This window comes from Drosophila miranda, chromosome 3, assembly GCF_003369915.1.
Source record: "Drosophila miranda strain MSH22 chromosome 3, D.miranda_PacBio2.1, whole genome shotgun sequence".
NCBI lineage: Eukaryota > Metazoa > Arthropoda > Insecta > Diptera > Drosophilidae > Drosophila > Drosophila miranda.
In genome coordinates this window covers 13,895,938-13,909,932 of record NC_046676.1, presented here as the reverse complement: position 1 = coordinate 13,909,932, position 13,995 = coordinate 13,895,938, and the positions used below count along the sequence as shown (strand labels likewise).

Here is a 13,995-nt window from a genome sequence, read left to right as displayed (position 1 = left end):
ATAAAGCGACGGCACGTACCGGTAGCGAGAGGCAGAGGACACTCCAACGAGAGTCAATTAAAATTTCTATTTGATTTGGCAAATGTCAGTGGCAGGCAGGCAGGCGGCTGGCAGACATCCGGATAGCAGTAGAGAACAGTGGAAGTCCTGGCTGTACAGCTGGCCACCCATCCACCCACCTTGGCAATTTTCCCTACCCGTGCACCAACAGTCTTGCCGCGCGGCTCCCCCGCCCCCACAGACAGGGCTGACCAAATGCCAACAGCAGACCAGACAGATAAGAGCAGCTCGAAATTGGCTACAGGTAGACAGAGTAAACAGAGCAAAGCAGTGCAGAGCAGTGCAGAGCAGTGTAGAGCAGTGCAGAGTCCGAGATGTTCTCAGCCGGGATTTCTCTTCAATTTCAGTATTTTTTACCTCCAAGAGACAAGAAGCAGGAGGAGCAGCTAGGGGCTGGGGCTGTAGAGAGAAAGCGTATTTCGTTAATTATTTATGGAATTTCGCATTTTCCGGAACATCCCCGACACAAACGGAGGATGCACGAACGAGGATGTCAGGTAAACGAACTCAATGGCCAAGGCGGCAGCAGCAGCAGAGGCAGCGGTAGCGGCAGCGGCAGCGGCAGCCATTGCAAAAGATGAGCTTAAACGAAAACAAACTGAAATTGAGTGCACCAGTGAATGCCAGCAGAAGGCGTGTCGGCGTCGATGTCGGAGTCACAGTCTGGTGGCACGACAGGAGCAAGTGCTCCCTGTTCCCTGCTCAGGACTGTACTTGGCCAGGCATTATTTTCATAAATCTCATGTGGAACAAGCACTAAAAACTAGAAACTAAATCGGAATAAAAAAGAGGCGTAAAACTAATTTCGAACAGTGCAAAAGCCGCTAAACGAAATTGCAGCATTTCATAATTTATGGGGTCATGCAAGCATGCACACAGATACACACACACACACACACCCAGGACCAGGACATAAAAAAAAAGCTATAACAAAAGGAGAATCGCAGGCGAAATTTATGACTTGTGGTTGTGCTACCTGCCACATGAATTTCTCTCTCGCATACACGGAAATATGTAGGTTATGTGGATGCGATAAAAACTTTCTCTGGCGCTAAAACATTCGCCCCGAAAAGTATGCTGCAATAAAGCGGATTCCAGTGGATATAAACTGAAATATTTGAAGATCAGCCGCCTGATAGATGTGCATAGACGGTGAAGGGCCAAAAAGCCAACCAACAAATAAGCATAAACAAGGTATAAAACAACCCATAGAAGATGCAGCAGCGTTGATTCCATTTGATTCCCTAGTCGTTGATTCGCTTTACAAATTTCCCATAAGCGAAGGGATACACGTGACGAATGGAACTATCGCATAAATTCCCACAGAACTAATTTAATTTGCAATGCTGTCTGGAACTTGTTAAATATTTTCCACCACCCCAATCGAAGAAAAGTTCAATATCGACTGAGAATATGCACAAGTTGCATTGGAAATATATTTGCCTGGTGTGCCACCTGTTCAGAATCGTGGGATCTGCCAGTCCTGAAGAACCGGAGGTAGATTGCACGGAGAATGGAACATTGGCCTTATGTCCCAGCCCCTGTCCGGAAACCTGTGAGTTTCTGAGTGAAACCTGCACGAACGAGTGCGGTGGACCTTGTGTGTGCAAGGAGGGTTACATTATCGACGGTGATCTCAGGATCTGTGTCCTAAGATCGGATTGTCCCGTGGAACTGAAGCAGACGACGATACACCTGCATTATCCCGTGAATATCAAATATTTCGGATCGTACTTAATCCATAACGATTCTACGGACTATAAAAGCTGGGAAGTGCGGATACGCACGATTCGAAAACCCATCGGATTGAATGAAGACTAGTCTGTTGGAAGTGTTTGTTGGTATATTTTGTATGAGGGAAAGAGTTTTGTTTTGCTAATTTAGATCGCTATTAGCCGCCTGCTGGAGGATCCGCTAGTCTGCTTGTTGTTGTTGTTGTTGTTGGTGGACTCTTTTTTGTCGCCCTGGATTTTGTTTTTGTTGGACTGTTTCCTTTGTCCCTGGCGCTTGTTGTTGCCCGCTCGCCGTTTGTTGCCCTGTCGCCTGGAGATGTTCGGTCTGCGCTGTCCCCGTCGGCCCCGTCCGCGTCCACCACGTCCTCCGCGTCCTCCACGTCCTCCACGTCCTCCTCGCCTGCCGCAACGGCGATTGCCAGCGCGTTTGCGGTTCTTGCGTCCTCCGCGACGGCTGCCACGCCGACGGGCGCGTGCCTCGGGACGCACCAGCTCTAGGACCTGCTCGACCACTTCGTTGGCATCCTCCTCATCGATGGCATCTTCATCGGGGTTTTGGAGCTCATTTGCCACCTCCTCCGCCAACTCCTGCTCCTCCTGGTCCTCCTGCTCCTGCTCTGGCTCATTGGGATTGGCCAGCGCCTGGTCTGCTTCGTTCTCCTTCTGCTCCTCGTTGGGATCCTCTTCGTGCTCAGCATCTTGATCATGCTGATCATCATCCTCATCGATCGCATCATTGGCATAGTACAGGGCATTCAGGGGAGCCTGCTCCTTGCTGGGCCTCGCCTGGATGGTCCTCTGCCTCTGTCTGGCCGCTGGCTTGGCCCAGCTGCCCGTGCCGATGCTGAGCAGTGCCACCAGGGCACAGAGTGTGATCCACTTGAGAGACATGCTGTTGGTGAGTTCGTTGTGTGGCTTCTCTGGCACTGGGCCATGGCTTTTATGCAATGCTTCTGGCCCAAAAGAAGCCCCCTGCCCCATGCCGCCTGCCACCGGCTGCTGTGTCAACATTTGATGATGATTTCTGTTTGTTTTGGGAAAGTTGTTGGCTCTCCGAGCCCCCCCCCCCCCAAAAAAAAGTTGTCCAACACCTTCTTATTTATGCTCTAAGCAAATTTAAATTAGTTTTTTATTGTTTAACCCCCACCCTCCAGGGTGGCAGGAGTGCCACGCTCCCGGGGGCTCTAATGATGCAATGCCCCAAAGTCACGTACTTCAACTTGGCCGACAGTTGGCTGACATTCTGGTTGTTCTTTCTGGCTGATGTTTAATGTTTAATTGTGGGCACGTACTGCCACGTACCACGAGGTGGCAGCAACTGCATAAACATTGGAATAATTTCAAAATATTACCACGGGCAGAGGTGGAGACACAGAGGTGGCGAGGGGGAGAGGCCGAGTGGAATATTAAATTGGGAAAAACACTATTTGGAGGCTCATCGCATTCGCAAGTTCTGGGGCTTCCGCATTACCGAAAAGCCAATGGAAAATGGGAAAATGTGTTGTTGTTGCTTGTGTTTGGGAGTGAAATTCGAATCATTCCGGAATAAATTATAGACCAAAAAAAAAAATAACAACATGGTTTGGGCAATTGATTCGATTTGCAAGTAGAAAAAGGAGTCTCTGGCAAATGATTGATGAATATTTGATGAATATTTGCCATCCGTCGTTATGCTAATTATTCGCATCGTTTCAATTATATTTGGGCAAAAGCCTTCTGCAATTCGTCCTTTAAATGGTTCTTATCCATTGGATTGATTGCCGACTCCTTCAATCTCCTCTGTGTGTCCTCGTTCTGCCTGTAATTCCTGCAGTTTTCTCATATCACTCTGAGCCCTGAGTGACCATTATTCCATCATCTGTGTGATTGCATTTCCCATCCTTGGGCCTGCATACCGATTTGATGTTAGAGCGGCTCCGATGAAAGCCACAAAAACCCCACTCCCCACTCCCCTCTCCCCCTCTCTGGGGACATTAGCAGCAGGTGATTGGTTTATTATGGGTTTTCCTCTGTTTGCATGTCAGCTTTTTTGGTAACCATTGCCTGTCTGATGCCCTAATGACAGGTGCAAGGGAGGATGGCGATGGCGGTGGCGATGGCGATGGTCCCCTAAAAACCCACAAAATACATGCCAGCCCCCGCCACGTGCCTGGGGCAGAGCCGGACCGAAGCCGGAGGGACCATGGCAAATGCAATTAGTGGCCTGGACCATTTTAGGCTCGAAATACTCGAAAATTGAAAGCCCATGAACTTTAAAGAGCAGCTCTGGCTTGAATGTCAGTGGAAATTCGGGCGTTTGGCCTGGATTTTCGCTAGCCCTGCGGCAGGGGGCAGGCTGTAGCTGTGGCATTGTGGCGGCCACTTCAATCCCCACCGAATTAATGTGTACAAATCTCCCTCCCAGGCGAGCAAAAGCAACCAAAGCGTTGAAGATCGAACCACTAGACCATTTAGTTGTCAAATGAATCGATCGTAGGACGAATCTTTCTGTGAAAGTATTCCAATGGAAAGTTATGGCCAAGAACGGACAATTTTGCTCAATATCGGATGAATTAAGCCCCAGATTATGGAACATATAGAGATCAAGTCTTGCGAGGGGAATGATCGTTGCCCAACCGTACCGCAGGATCTGCCAGGGTATCTAATGCTTCGGTTTCCCTAGAAGCTCGATTTTCCTTGCCGTCGCTGCTGTCATTCCACAAAAAAGAAAATACAAAACAAGGAACTTTGCGAATTGCAACAATTGCTGTTGCTGTTGCTGCTGGTTGGCCCAGAGAGTTCTTCTCTGGCATTTTTAATTTAATTTTTATGGGCACTACGCAAGAGCCAGAGATGAAGATAGAGACAGCGACAGAGAGCAGGAGGGAGTGCGAAAGAGCAGGGGAAGGGGATGGCGGGTGACATACCAGACGACAAATTGTCGGCAAATATTAATGCAACAGATTATAATAAATGCGCCTGGCACATCGTTGTCATCCCCGCCATTTGCCAAAGTCCACACTGCTGGCATCTCCAACTCTCCCCCCTTTCCCTTTCCCTTCCGGGCCGATGCCTTTGCTCGGCTCGCAATTTCAATTAAAGTGAACTGTGAATGCACTCAGAGAAAACACTCGAAACACTCACTCCCCCCTCTCCCCACCCCCCCACACTCACACACTGCCGCGCTGGAAAGTTTTATAAAGTGTTGTCATATACGCGTGTCTGCCCCTTGATACTATATCACACTTAAGAATGGCCTCGTTGTTGCACAAACGACAGAGAAGCGTTTTCCTAGCGATTTTTCCTCAGATCAGAAATAATTTTAACGCAAATTTATGGGAAACATTTAAATGGAAACATGGAAAGCACGTGATGGCAATCGAAATTAGATGAATACAAACTGCGGTTAGAGGCCACTCGAGCCCTTCGCTTATGGGAAATTTGTACAGCGAATATGCCCCTAGGAGGAGTCTATTCTGTCCGCTTTTGTTACTTTTTAGCCTTAGAAATCGCAAGTTCATTTCCTCCAGCAAATATAAAAATATTTTCCTGCTGCCGGGGAAGAAAATATCTTCCTTTTCACCGGAGGATACGATTTGCTTGGGCCACAAAAGAAAGGAAAAATTTGTAAAAAAGAATTCAAATAACGTACTCCACCCCAAGCCCCACCCCAACCCCAAGCCCAAGCAAGGCGCTCAAATCAAAGGCAACAATGGATGTTAGAGGGGGTATTGCAGGGCGGTGCAAGGGGGTCCCGAGGGGTGGTGCTGCGGCATTCGCGACTATAACCATAAAAGCCACATTGGCGACACATGGGAACGGCCAAAAATATTCCAACTGCCAAGAGGTTAAACTCCAGAGACAGAAATTGGACGGTGGCAGGCATGTCGCCGCCGTATTTGCGTGGCAATTTGCATGGGGCAGCGAGGCTGCGAGGCAGAAGGCGAAAGGCAGGGCAAAGGACACACGGATACGGACATAATAAGCCCAAGGGCATGCGGACACCGGAGGACCAGCGAAAAAGTTGACATTTTTTATTCCATTTGTGAAACTCAAGCGAAAATTTTGTCAAGGCTGCAGTGCCCCAAATTGGGGACCAGCCACCAAGTGGACTGGACTTGAGTGGACTGGAGTGGAGTCCAGGCATTTATTTAATCAACTCGTGAGGCCCCCGCTACAGCCCCGCGAAGTGTGCTCCGAAATGATGTTATAGGGCAATTGTTAAACATTCGCAAGTGCCGCTGGGGAGTGCCCCTCCAACTGGAAACAAAAGTTAATCCAACAAAAAAAAAAAAAGGGAAATTAACAGCGTATTTGCAGGTCCCACTTTTTAGAGGAGTTGGAAAGTTATACACTCTATGAGGACAGAAAAAACGAGGGGGAACGTTGTGAGTTGCTGCGGTGACCGCAACTCTACAGTTATACCCGATACTTAGTCGGTATGGCTCTCCTCCGGCAGACGCCGCTAATATTAAACGACACGAAAAAGAGAGAGACAGAAAATCAGTCTGAGCTTGTCGTCGGGCGCTGCGTAGCCACTGCAAATTGATTTGTTCCTTTTGGCTATAAAAATGATCCGATCTGATCCAGATTCAGTAGCCGGATAGATATGGTCATTATCTATAATTCTGCGTTTTTAGATTTCTCGAATCTGCAATATTGTGGATGCAACAGATTTTCGTCCTTTGTGTGAGCGGAAGGGGGCTGGGCGAAATTTTGAGATAAACGTTTTATAGTAAGATCTAACAGGAGTGCGGATACCAAATTTGGTTACTCTAGCGTTAATAGTCTTGTGAATATTCCCAGATTTTCGTCCTTTGCGGGGGCGGAAGGGGTTGTGGCGAAATTTTGAAACAAACTCGTCTCGGTCCGATATGTTAGGAGTGTAGATACCAAATTTGGTTGCTCTAGCTTTTATAGTCTCTGAGATCTAGGCGCTAATGTTTTACTCTAATCAAAGCCGGCTATGATACGTGTGTGTTAGAGAGAGACAGGGCGAGAAAAAATATAATGGTTTTCATTATTCTGGCTATAATAATAATACGATCTGGTTCAGATTCTGCAGTCTAAAAGATATAGACATTCTCTACGATTCTGCGTTTTTGGTTTTCTCATATCTTTAAAATTGTGGATGCCACAGACTTTCGTCCTTTGTGGGGGCGGAAGTGGGCGGGGCGAAGTTTTGAAATATTTTTGTAGCAGTGACATATCACAGAAGTCTGGATCCAAAACATCGTTGCTCTAGCTCTTATAGTCTTTGAGCACTAGGCGCTGATAGGGACGGACAGACGGACAGACGGACGGACGGACAGACGGACAGACAGACATGGCTCAATCGACTCGGCTATTGATGCTGATCAAGAATATATATACTTTATGGGGTCGGAAACGATTCCTTTTGGACGTTACACACATCCATTTTCACCACAAATCTAATATACCCCAATACTCATTTTGAGTATCGGGTATAAAAAGAAAAACCCAGAGCTAATTAAAAGAAACTTTTTTTGGGATTAATGAAAGTGGAAACGAATGAATGGGAAAGCGTATTGTATTGCATATTCCCCTTTGAAATGGGGAAAATCAAACCAATTTTTGTTCATTTCAATGCATTCCCCTCTTGTGCACCTCGGGGCATACAAGGATCCTGCATCTTTGGCTCTTCAGGGATTTGCGGGAATGCCAGAAGTAGCCCCAGGCAACACCCACCCCCTCCGTGTTCATAAATCTTCATTCTCGGTTATTGTTATTGCTCGGGTGCTGAATCCTGTTTTCCCTCTATTGCAGCAGCAGCAGCGGCCGCAGCATCTTTGTTGGGGCCCCACTGCAACGAAGGACAATTTCGCTGCGTGCCGAGCCTCAAGTGCATACCCGAAACGTGGCGCTGCGATGGGGAGTACGACTGCGGCGAGGGTGATTTAACCGATGAAGTGAACTGTAAGTAGAGCCCAGATAGAGTGTCCTTCTTCGTCCAGCACTCAAACGCACTTGCCCGCCTCTCCACCAGGTACCGATGCCGTGGCCCTCCAGTGCCGCGCCTTCGAGGGCGAGTGCCACAATGGGGAATGCCTGGAGCTGTCGCGCTTCTGCGATGGCCACTGGGACTGTGATAGCGACGAACTGCAATGTGGTAAGTGGAAGAGCGAAAACTGCAGCTAATTGGCTCATTCTCTTTGGTCAAAATCCCCACCCAACAGATAAACAGGACGCTGCCTGTGCAGCCATGAACTGCAGCTACAACTGTAAATTGACGCCGCGGGGACCGCGCTGCTACTGCCCCGGGGGCCAGGTGCCGGAGTCGCTGAACTCCACAAGGTGCGTGGATCACGACGAGTGCCAGGAGCCGGGCACCTGTGACCAGCTGTGCCGCAACACGCCCGGCTCCTACGAGTGCTCCTGCGTCTCCGGCTACGACAAGGCCAAGGGTGGACGCTGCCGGGCCATCAATGGTGGGTATATCGCCAGCTTACGAGCGTCTGCCAGCTGCCAGCTAATCCCCCGTCCGCATTAATGCCTTTTTACAGTACCCTCATCGGAGCCAGCCACTCTGACGCTCTTCTCGAACGGATCCGTACTGCACATATCCCTGCAGGAGCTCCAGTCGAATGCCAGTGCTGGAGGACTTCTTTCGGTGCTGACACTGCCCCAGGCGCATGCCTTCGAGGTGTGGCATCGCAACCGGACAATCTGCGCCCTGCAGAGCAGCCGCGACGGCCTGCGGCTGCAGTGCCAGCGCATCGATGAACCCAAAGCCAATTGGACGCTGCCCGTTTCCCCGCTCGTCTCCCCAAAGCAATGTGAGTGGCCCCCGAGGAGAGAGGATGTTGGCAGTCGTGACCCAATTTTGCGTTTTGTTTGCAGCCTTTTTGGAGCTGCATCTGGACTGGATAGCGGGCAATTGGTATCTGCTGAACAAGGACCATGGCCTGGTGTTCTTCTGCACCAACACGATGCAATTTTGCCGCCTGATACTCGAGCAAGTGAAGGATCCCGAGTCGCTGGCCCTGGACCCCACCAAGGGCTACATGTTCTACACGGACCGAACGCCCAGTCTGTCGCGCTCCCTTCTCGACGGCAGCAATCGCACTGCTCTGGTCTCCACGCACATCTACCATCCGAACACCGTGACCCTGGATCTGGCCAATGAGCATGTCTATTGGGTGGATGTCTACGAGGATGTGATCGAGCGCGTCGACTACGAGGGACAGCGGCGTTGGACCCTCAAGAAGTTTCCCGACGTAAGGCTTGAATTGATTGACAATCGATGTTTACCCTTCCACTAACGACCCAATGCCCTTCCCAACTGCAGTCCCCGGTGCTGCTGCGGAGCCTGCAGGCCATCGAGGTGTTTGAGAACACAATTTATTTGTCGCCCTGGACGGGAAATGTCATCGTTGCGCTCGACAGATTCACCCACAAGACCCACCTGCTGCGGAGGAACGTAACGCGAGCGACGAATTTTCGAATTTTCCATCGCCAGAAGCAGCCCGAGGTGGCGCATCCGTGTCGCGAGAACAATGGCGACTGTAATCAGATCTGTGTGCCGCTGTGGACGCGGGGATTCGCCAGCGCCCGGTGCCTGTGCACGGCCGGCTATAAATTGCACAATCAGACGACCTGCCTGCTGGCCGCCCAGGACAAGTTTCTGGTGTACAGCGACAAGCGATTGAGTCGCATCGCCGGCGTGCCCCTGGGCACCGAGCAGGTCCAGCAGCTGGAGCAGCTCGGCGAGCTGCCCGATGTGATGGTGCCCATCTATAACGCGTCCATTGGCCAGACCATCGACGTGAACGTGCGGGCCAAGTCGGTGTTCTATGTGGTGCGCGATGACCTCGATCTGGGGGTCCTGGAGGAGCCCAGCTTCAGCATCAAGTGCCAGTCGTTGAACGGCAGCGTCTCCCGACCGCTGGCCCATGGCCTCGAGCGAGTGCACTCCATGGCCTACGACTGGATCAACGATCATTTGTATTGGGCCACCAACCTGAAGCTGCACGTGGCGCCGCTGCGGAACATGAGCCAAGTGCTGACATTCGCCACCGAATGCGATGCCATGTGAGTAGAGCTCTCAGACGATGTTCGATTTTCTTGGTTGTTTGGTTGTGTTTTGCAGGTCGATTGATTTGGATCCCACCACGGGACTGCTCTACTGGACGCAGTGGTCCATTCAGACCTGTTTGGCGGGCATCTACAGTGCCTGGATGGATGGCACGCACAAGGAGCTGCTGGCCAAGGGCACCACGGAGATGCCGATGCACTGGCCGCGCAGTCTCGATGTGGACAGGCGGGCGAAGCGGATCTATTGGTGCGACTCGCTGCGTGGCACTATTGAGCGGATGCGACTGGATGGCACGGGAAGGGAAGTGCTCCTAAAGTCGGACCAATTCCATCCGTACTCGATGGTGCAGCACAATGCGATGATCTACTGGGTGGGCACCAAGAACTCGAGCATCTGGCGCTTCCATGTCCATCACGGCAATCAGACGAGCACGGTTCATCTGCAGAGCAGCGGGCGGTCGGCCGATCTGCGGATCTTTGATGTGGCCACGCAGCCGATGCCCCAGACACCCAGCGCATGTTCGCAGTCCAAGTGTCCGGGGATGTGCCTGAACACGCCCAAGGGAGCGATATGCCGCTGTCCGGACGGCTTCACGCTCAACGGAACCGGCACCCACTGCATACCGCAGCTGGCGCCAGCAACGGTGGCCGCCACGGTGCGTCGCAACTGCTCGTCGGCCTTCCAGTGCCGGCAATCGGGTGACTGCATCGACAACAAGGATCTGTGCGACGGCTTCGACGACTGCAGCGATGGCAGCGACGAGAGCAGCGATGCGACCGGCCCCTGCAATCCCCAGAACTGTGACAAGGATCATCATTTTGTGTGCAACGGGCGCTGCTATCAGCGCTCGCTGCTGTGCAGCTCCATTGCCTACTGCTCGGACGGATCGGACCAGGCGAACTGCGAGCACATCACCTGCAACAGCAACGAGTTCACCTGCGCCAAGACCGGCCGCTGCATCCAGATGACGTGGGTCAACGACGGCGTCGTCGACTGCGGGCCCACCGACAACTCGGACGAGTCCTCCGAGATTTTCTTTGGCAGCAAGTGCCCGGAATTCGACTGCGGCAATGGGCGGTGCCGTCAGTTTACCGACGTCTGCGATGGCATCGACAATTGTGGGTGAGTGTTCGCTGCGATGCCTTCGGGTGCCCTTTGCTCATTATCATCCCTTCCGTAGGAACAACATTGATGAATTTGGCTGCGATCAGGAGTGCGGGCATGGCGAAAAGTATTGCCGCCCCATCGGCTGCTATGGGGAGATGCACATGTGCGATGGCATCCACGACTGCGAGGACTTCAGCGACGAGGCCAACTGCAATCAGACGGCCAAGAGCGACAACCATCCGGTGAGCGGCTGGAAGGAGCTCGGCGAGTGCGCAGCCTTTGAGTTTGCCTGCCAGGATCCGTTCGAGTGCATACCCGACTTCCTGCGCTGCGATGGGATACCGCATTGCTACGACAAGACGGACGAGACCAACTGCACGGTGATAACCGCCACAAAGTTCGACATGAACGAAACGGTGATCTGTGAGCATCCCGATCGACTGTGTGGCTTCACCAGGCAGTGCATATCCGTGGACCAGCTGTGCGACGGCAAGAACGACTGCGAAGACACCACCGACGAGGGCTTCCTGTGCGCCGACAAGCTCTGCGATCACGGCCACGAGTGCTCCCACAACTGCCACAACACCCCCGAGGGCTACATCTGCTCGTGCCCCGATCATCTGTTCCTGCAGCCGAACGGCAAGCGGTGCAACATGCAGCATGCCTGCGACCACTGGGACACCTGCTCGCAGGTGTGCCAGACCAGCGGCAAGGGCTACGACTGTCGCTGTTTGGAGGGATTCGACCTCGCCTACGACAAATTCACGTGCAAGAGCACCGCCCCCGACGAACCGTACGTGATATTCACCAATCGGCAGGACATCAAGGGCATCAACCTGAAGACAATGGCGGTGGGCACGTTCTACACGTCGCTGAGGAACATCATTGCCCTGGACTTTCTGTACAGCAACGAGTCCAGCGTGGAGGTCTACTGGACGGATGTGATCGACGACAAGATCTACAGGGGAGAGCTGGTGGGCGAGAGCCTGCGCAGTGTGGAGGCCGTCATCCATTCGGGCCTCTCGACGACCGAGGGCCTGGCCGTCGACTGGGTGGGCAAGAATCTCTACTGGATCGACTCGAACCTCGACCAGATCGAGGTGGCCAAACTGAACGGCAGCTTCCGACGCACCCTCATTGCGGGCAGCATGGAGAGCCCTCGAGCCATAGCGCTGGACCCACGCGAGGGTCTGCTCTTCTGGACCGACTGGGATGACAACTCCCCGCGTATCGAGCGGGCCTCCATGGCCGGCGAGGGCAGGCGCATCATCTCCACCAGCTGGCAGCTGAGCACCGGCTGGCCGAACGGCCTGACCCTGGACTTTACCCAGAAACGTGTCTACTGGGTGGACGCCAAGTCCAAGTCGATCAGCAGCATCAAGTACGATGGCTCCGAGCACCATGTGGTGCTCCGCCAGCCGGACATACTCTCCCATCCGTTTGCCATCTCGGTGTTCGAAAATTATGTGTATTGGACGGACTGGCGGACGATGTCTGTCATTCGAGCCAACAAGTGGAACGGCAGCGATGTCCAGGTGCTGCAGCGCACCCAATCCCAGCCGTTCGGCATACAGGTGCTCCACTCCAGTCGCCAGCCCTGGGAGCGGAGTCCCTGCGGCGACAACAACGGCGGCTGCTCGCATCTGTGCCTGCTCAGCGGGCGGGGGACCTTCAAGTGCGAGTGTCCGCATGTGATGCGGCTGGATCCAAGCGATGAGCGCAACTGTGTGCCCAACGAGCAGGTGCTGCTCTTTGTGATGGTCGATGAGATACGTGGCATTGATCTTCATCAGCCCAACCACCACACAATCCCCACCATCCGACAATCCCCGAGGGTGAGTACTGAACTCTCCCACAAATAATGGAGATATCTCTACCTCTCTATCTATCTCTGTTCGCAGTTGGTGGCACCGCAACGCATTGATTTCCTGGTGGATGAAGGCCGCATCTTCTGGTCGGACATTCAGCAGAACGAGATATCCAGCGCTGGCATATCCAATGGCCTCATCGAGCCCATCATCAATACGAACATCGAGAAGCCGTATGGCTTCGCCATCGATTGGATTGCCCGCCACATGTACTTCTCCTCGGGCCAGATTCGTTGCAATATTCTGGCGAGCAACCTGAAGGGGGAATACGTGACCCACATTCACGAGGATCTCAATATGGTGGACAGCATAGCCCTGGATCCGGCCAAGTAAGTGAAGCGAACCACTCGCCTGCCTGGAAGCACCCCTTCTAAGAGTCTCTCTCTCTCTCTGTCTTTATCGTGCCTGGAAGCACCCCTTCTAAGAGTCTCTCTCTTTCTCTCTCTTTCTCGTGCCTGGAAGCACCCCTTCTAAGAGTCTCTCTCTCTCTCTCTCTCTTTTTCGTGCCTGGAAGCACCCCTTCTAAGAGTCTCTCTCTCTTTCTTTCTCGTGCCTGGAAGCACCCCTTCTAAGAGTCTCTCTCTCTCTCTCTCTTTCTCGTGCCTGGAAGCACCCCTTCTAAGAGTCTCTCTCTCTCTCTCTTTCTCGTGCCTGGAAGCACCCCTTCTAAGAGTCTCTCTCTCTCTCTCTCTTTCTCGTGCCTGGAAGCACCCCTTCTAAGAGTCTCTCTCTCTCTCTCTCTCTCTCTTTCTCGTGCCTGGAAGCACCCCTTCTAAGAGTCTCTCTCTCTCTCTCTCTCTCTCTTTCTCGTGCAGTGGCAAAATGTATTGGATTCACTCGGCACCGGATGCCAGCCTGTGGCAGTTGGAGCAATCGAATCTGGATGGGTCGGGACGACTGCTGATCTACGAGCACGAGCATACCCTGCAGAGCCTCACCATGGACTTTGATGCGCAGCGACTGTACTACGCGTACGACAATTCGGGGATCGCGTACTACGATATACCCAAAAACGAGACGCACAAGGTGCTGGTGGCCAGCCAGATAACGTCCATCAGTTCGCTGACGGTGTACAATGGCACCCTGTACTTTCCGGAGAACATCCAGAGTGTGATTATGCACTGCGAGAAGGAGGCCTGCTCCAACATGTCCTTCCTGAGGGTCAACACAAGTAAGGAGTACACCAGGAGTA

At 52.5% G+C, this 13,995-nt stretch overlaps 2 protein-coding genes across 2 annotated transcripts in view; both read left to right on the top strand.

The window, feature by feature from the left end:
• LOC108158999 (prolow-density lipoprotein receptor-related protein 1) overlaps positions 1–13,995 on the top strand; it is a 54,673-nt gene that overhangs the window by 30,522 nt on the left and 10,156 nt on the right. The window contains exons 2-11 of the mRNA XM_017291863.2: positions 7,560–7,709; positions 7,780–7,902; positions 7,970–8,221; positions 8,297–8,569; positions 8,634–9,010; positions 9,082–9,824; positions 9,883–10,950; positions 11,009–12,770; positions 12,837–13,132; positions 13,619–13,974. Coding sequence (XP_017147352.1) covers positions 7,560–7,709; positions 7,780–7,902; positions 7,970–8,221; positions 8,297–8,569; positions 8,634–9,010; positions 9,082–9,824; positions 9,883–10,950; positions 11,009–12,770; positions 12,837–13,132; positions 13,619–13,974 — 5,400 coding nt within the window. The remainder of the gene's footprint in view (positions 1–7,559; positions 7,710–7,779; positions 7,903–7,969; positions 8,222–8,296; positions 8,570–8,633; positions 9,011–9,081; positions 9,825–9,882; positions 10,951–11,008; positions 12,771–12,836; positions 13,133–13,618; positions 13,975–13,995) is intronic.
• On the top strand, positions 1,450–2,066 carry LOC108159001 (accessory gland protein Acp62F-like). Its single transcript, XM_017291865.2, has one exon. It carries the CDS (start codon positions 1,474–1,476, stop codon positions 1,879–1,881), a length of 408 nt encoding a protein of 135 aa, XP_017147354.1. The 5' UTR covers positions 1,450–1,473; the 3' UTR covers positions 1,882–2,066.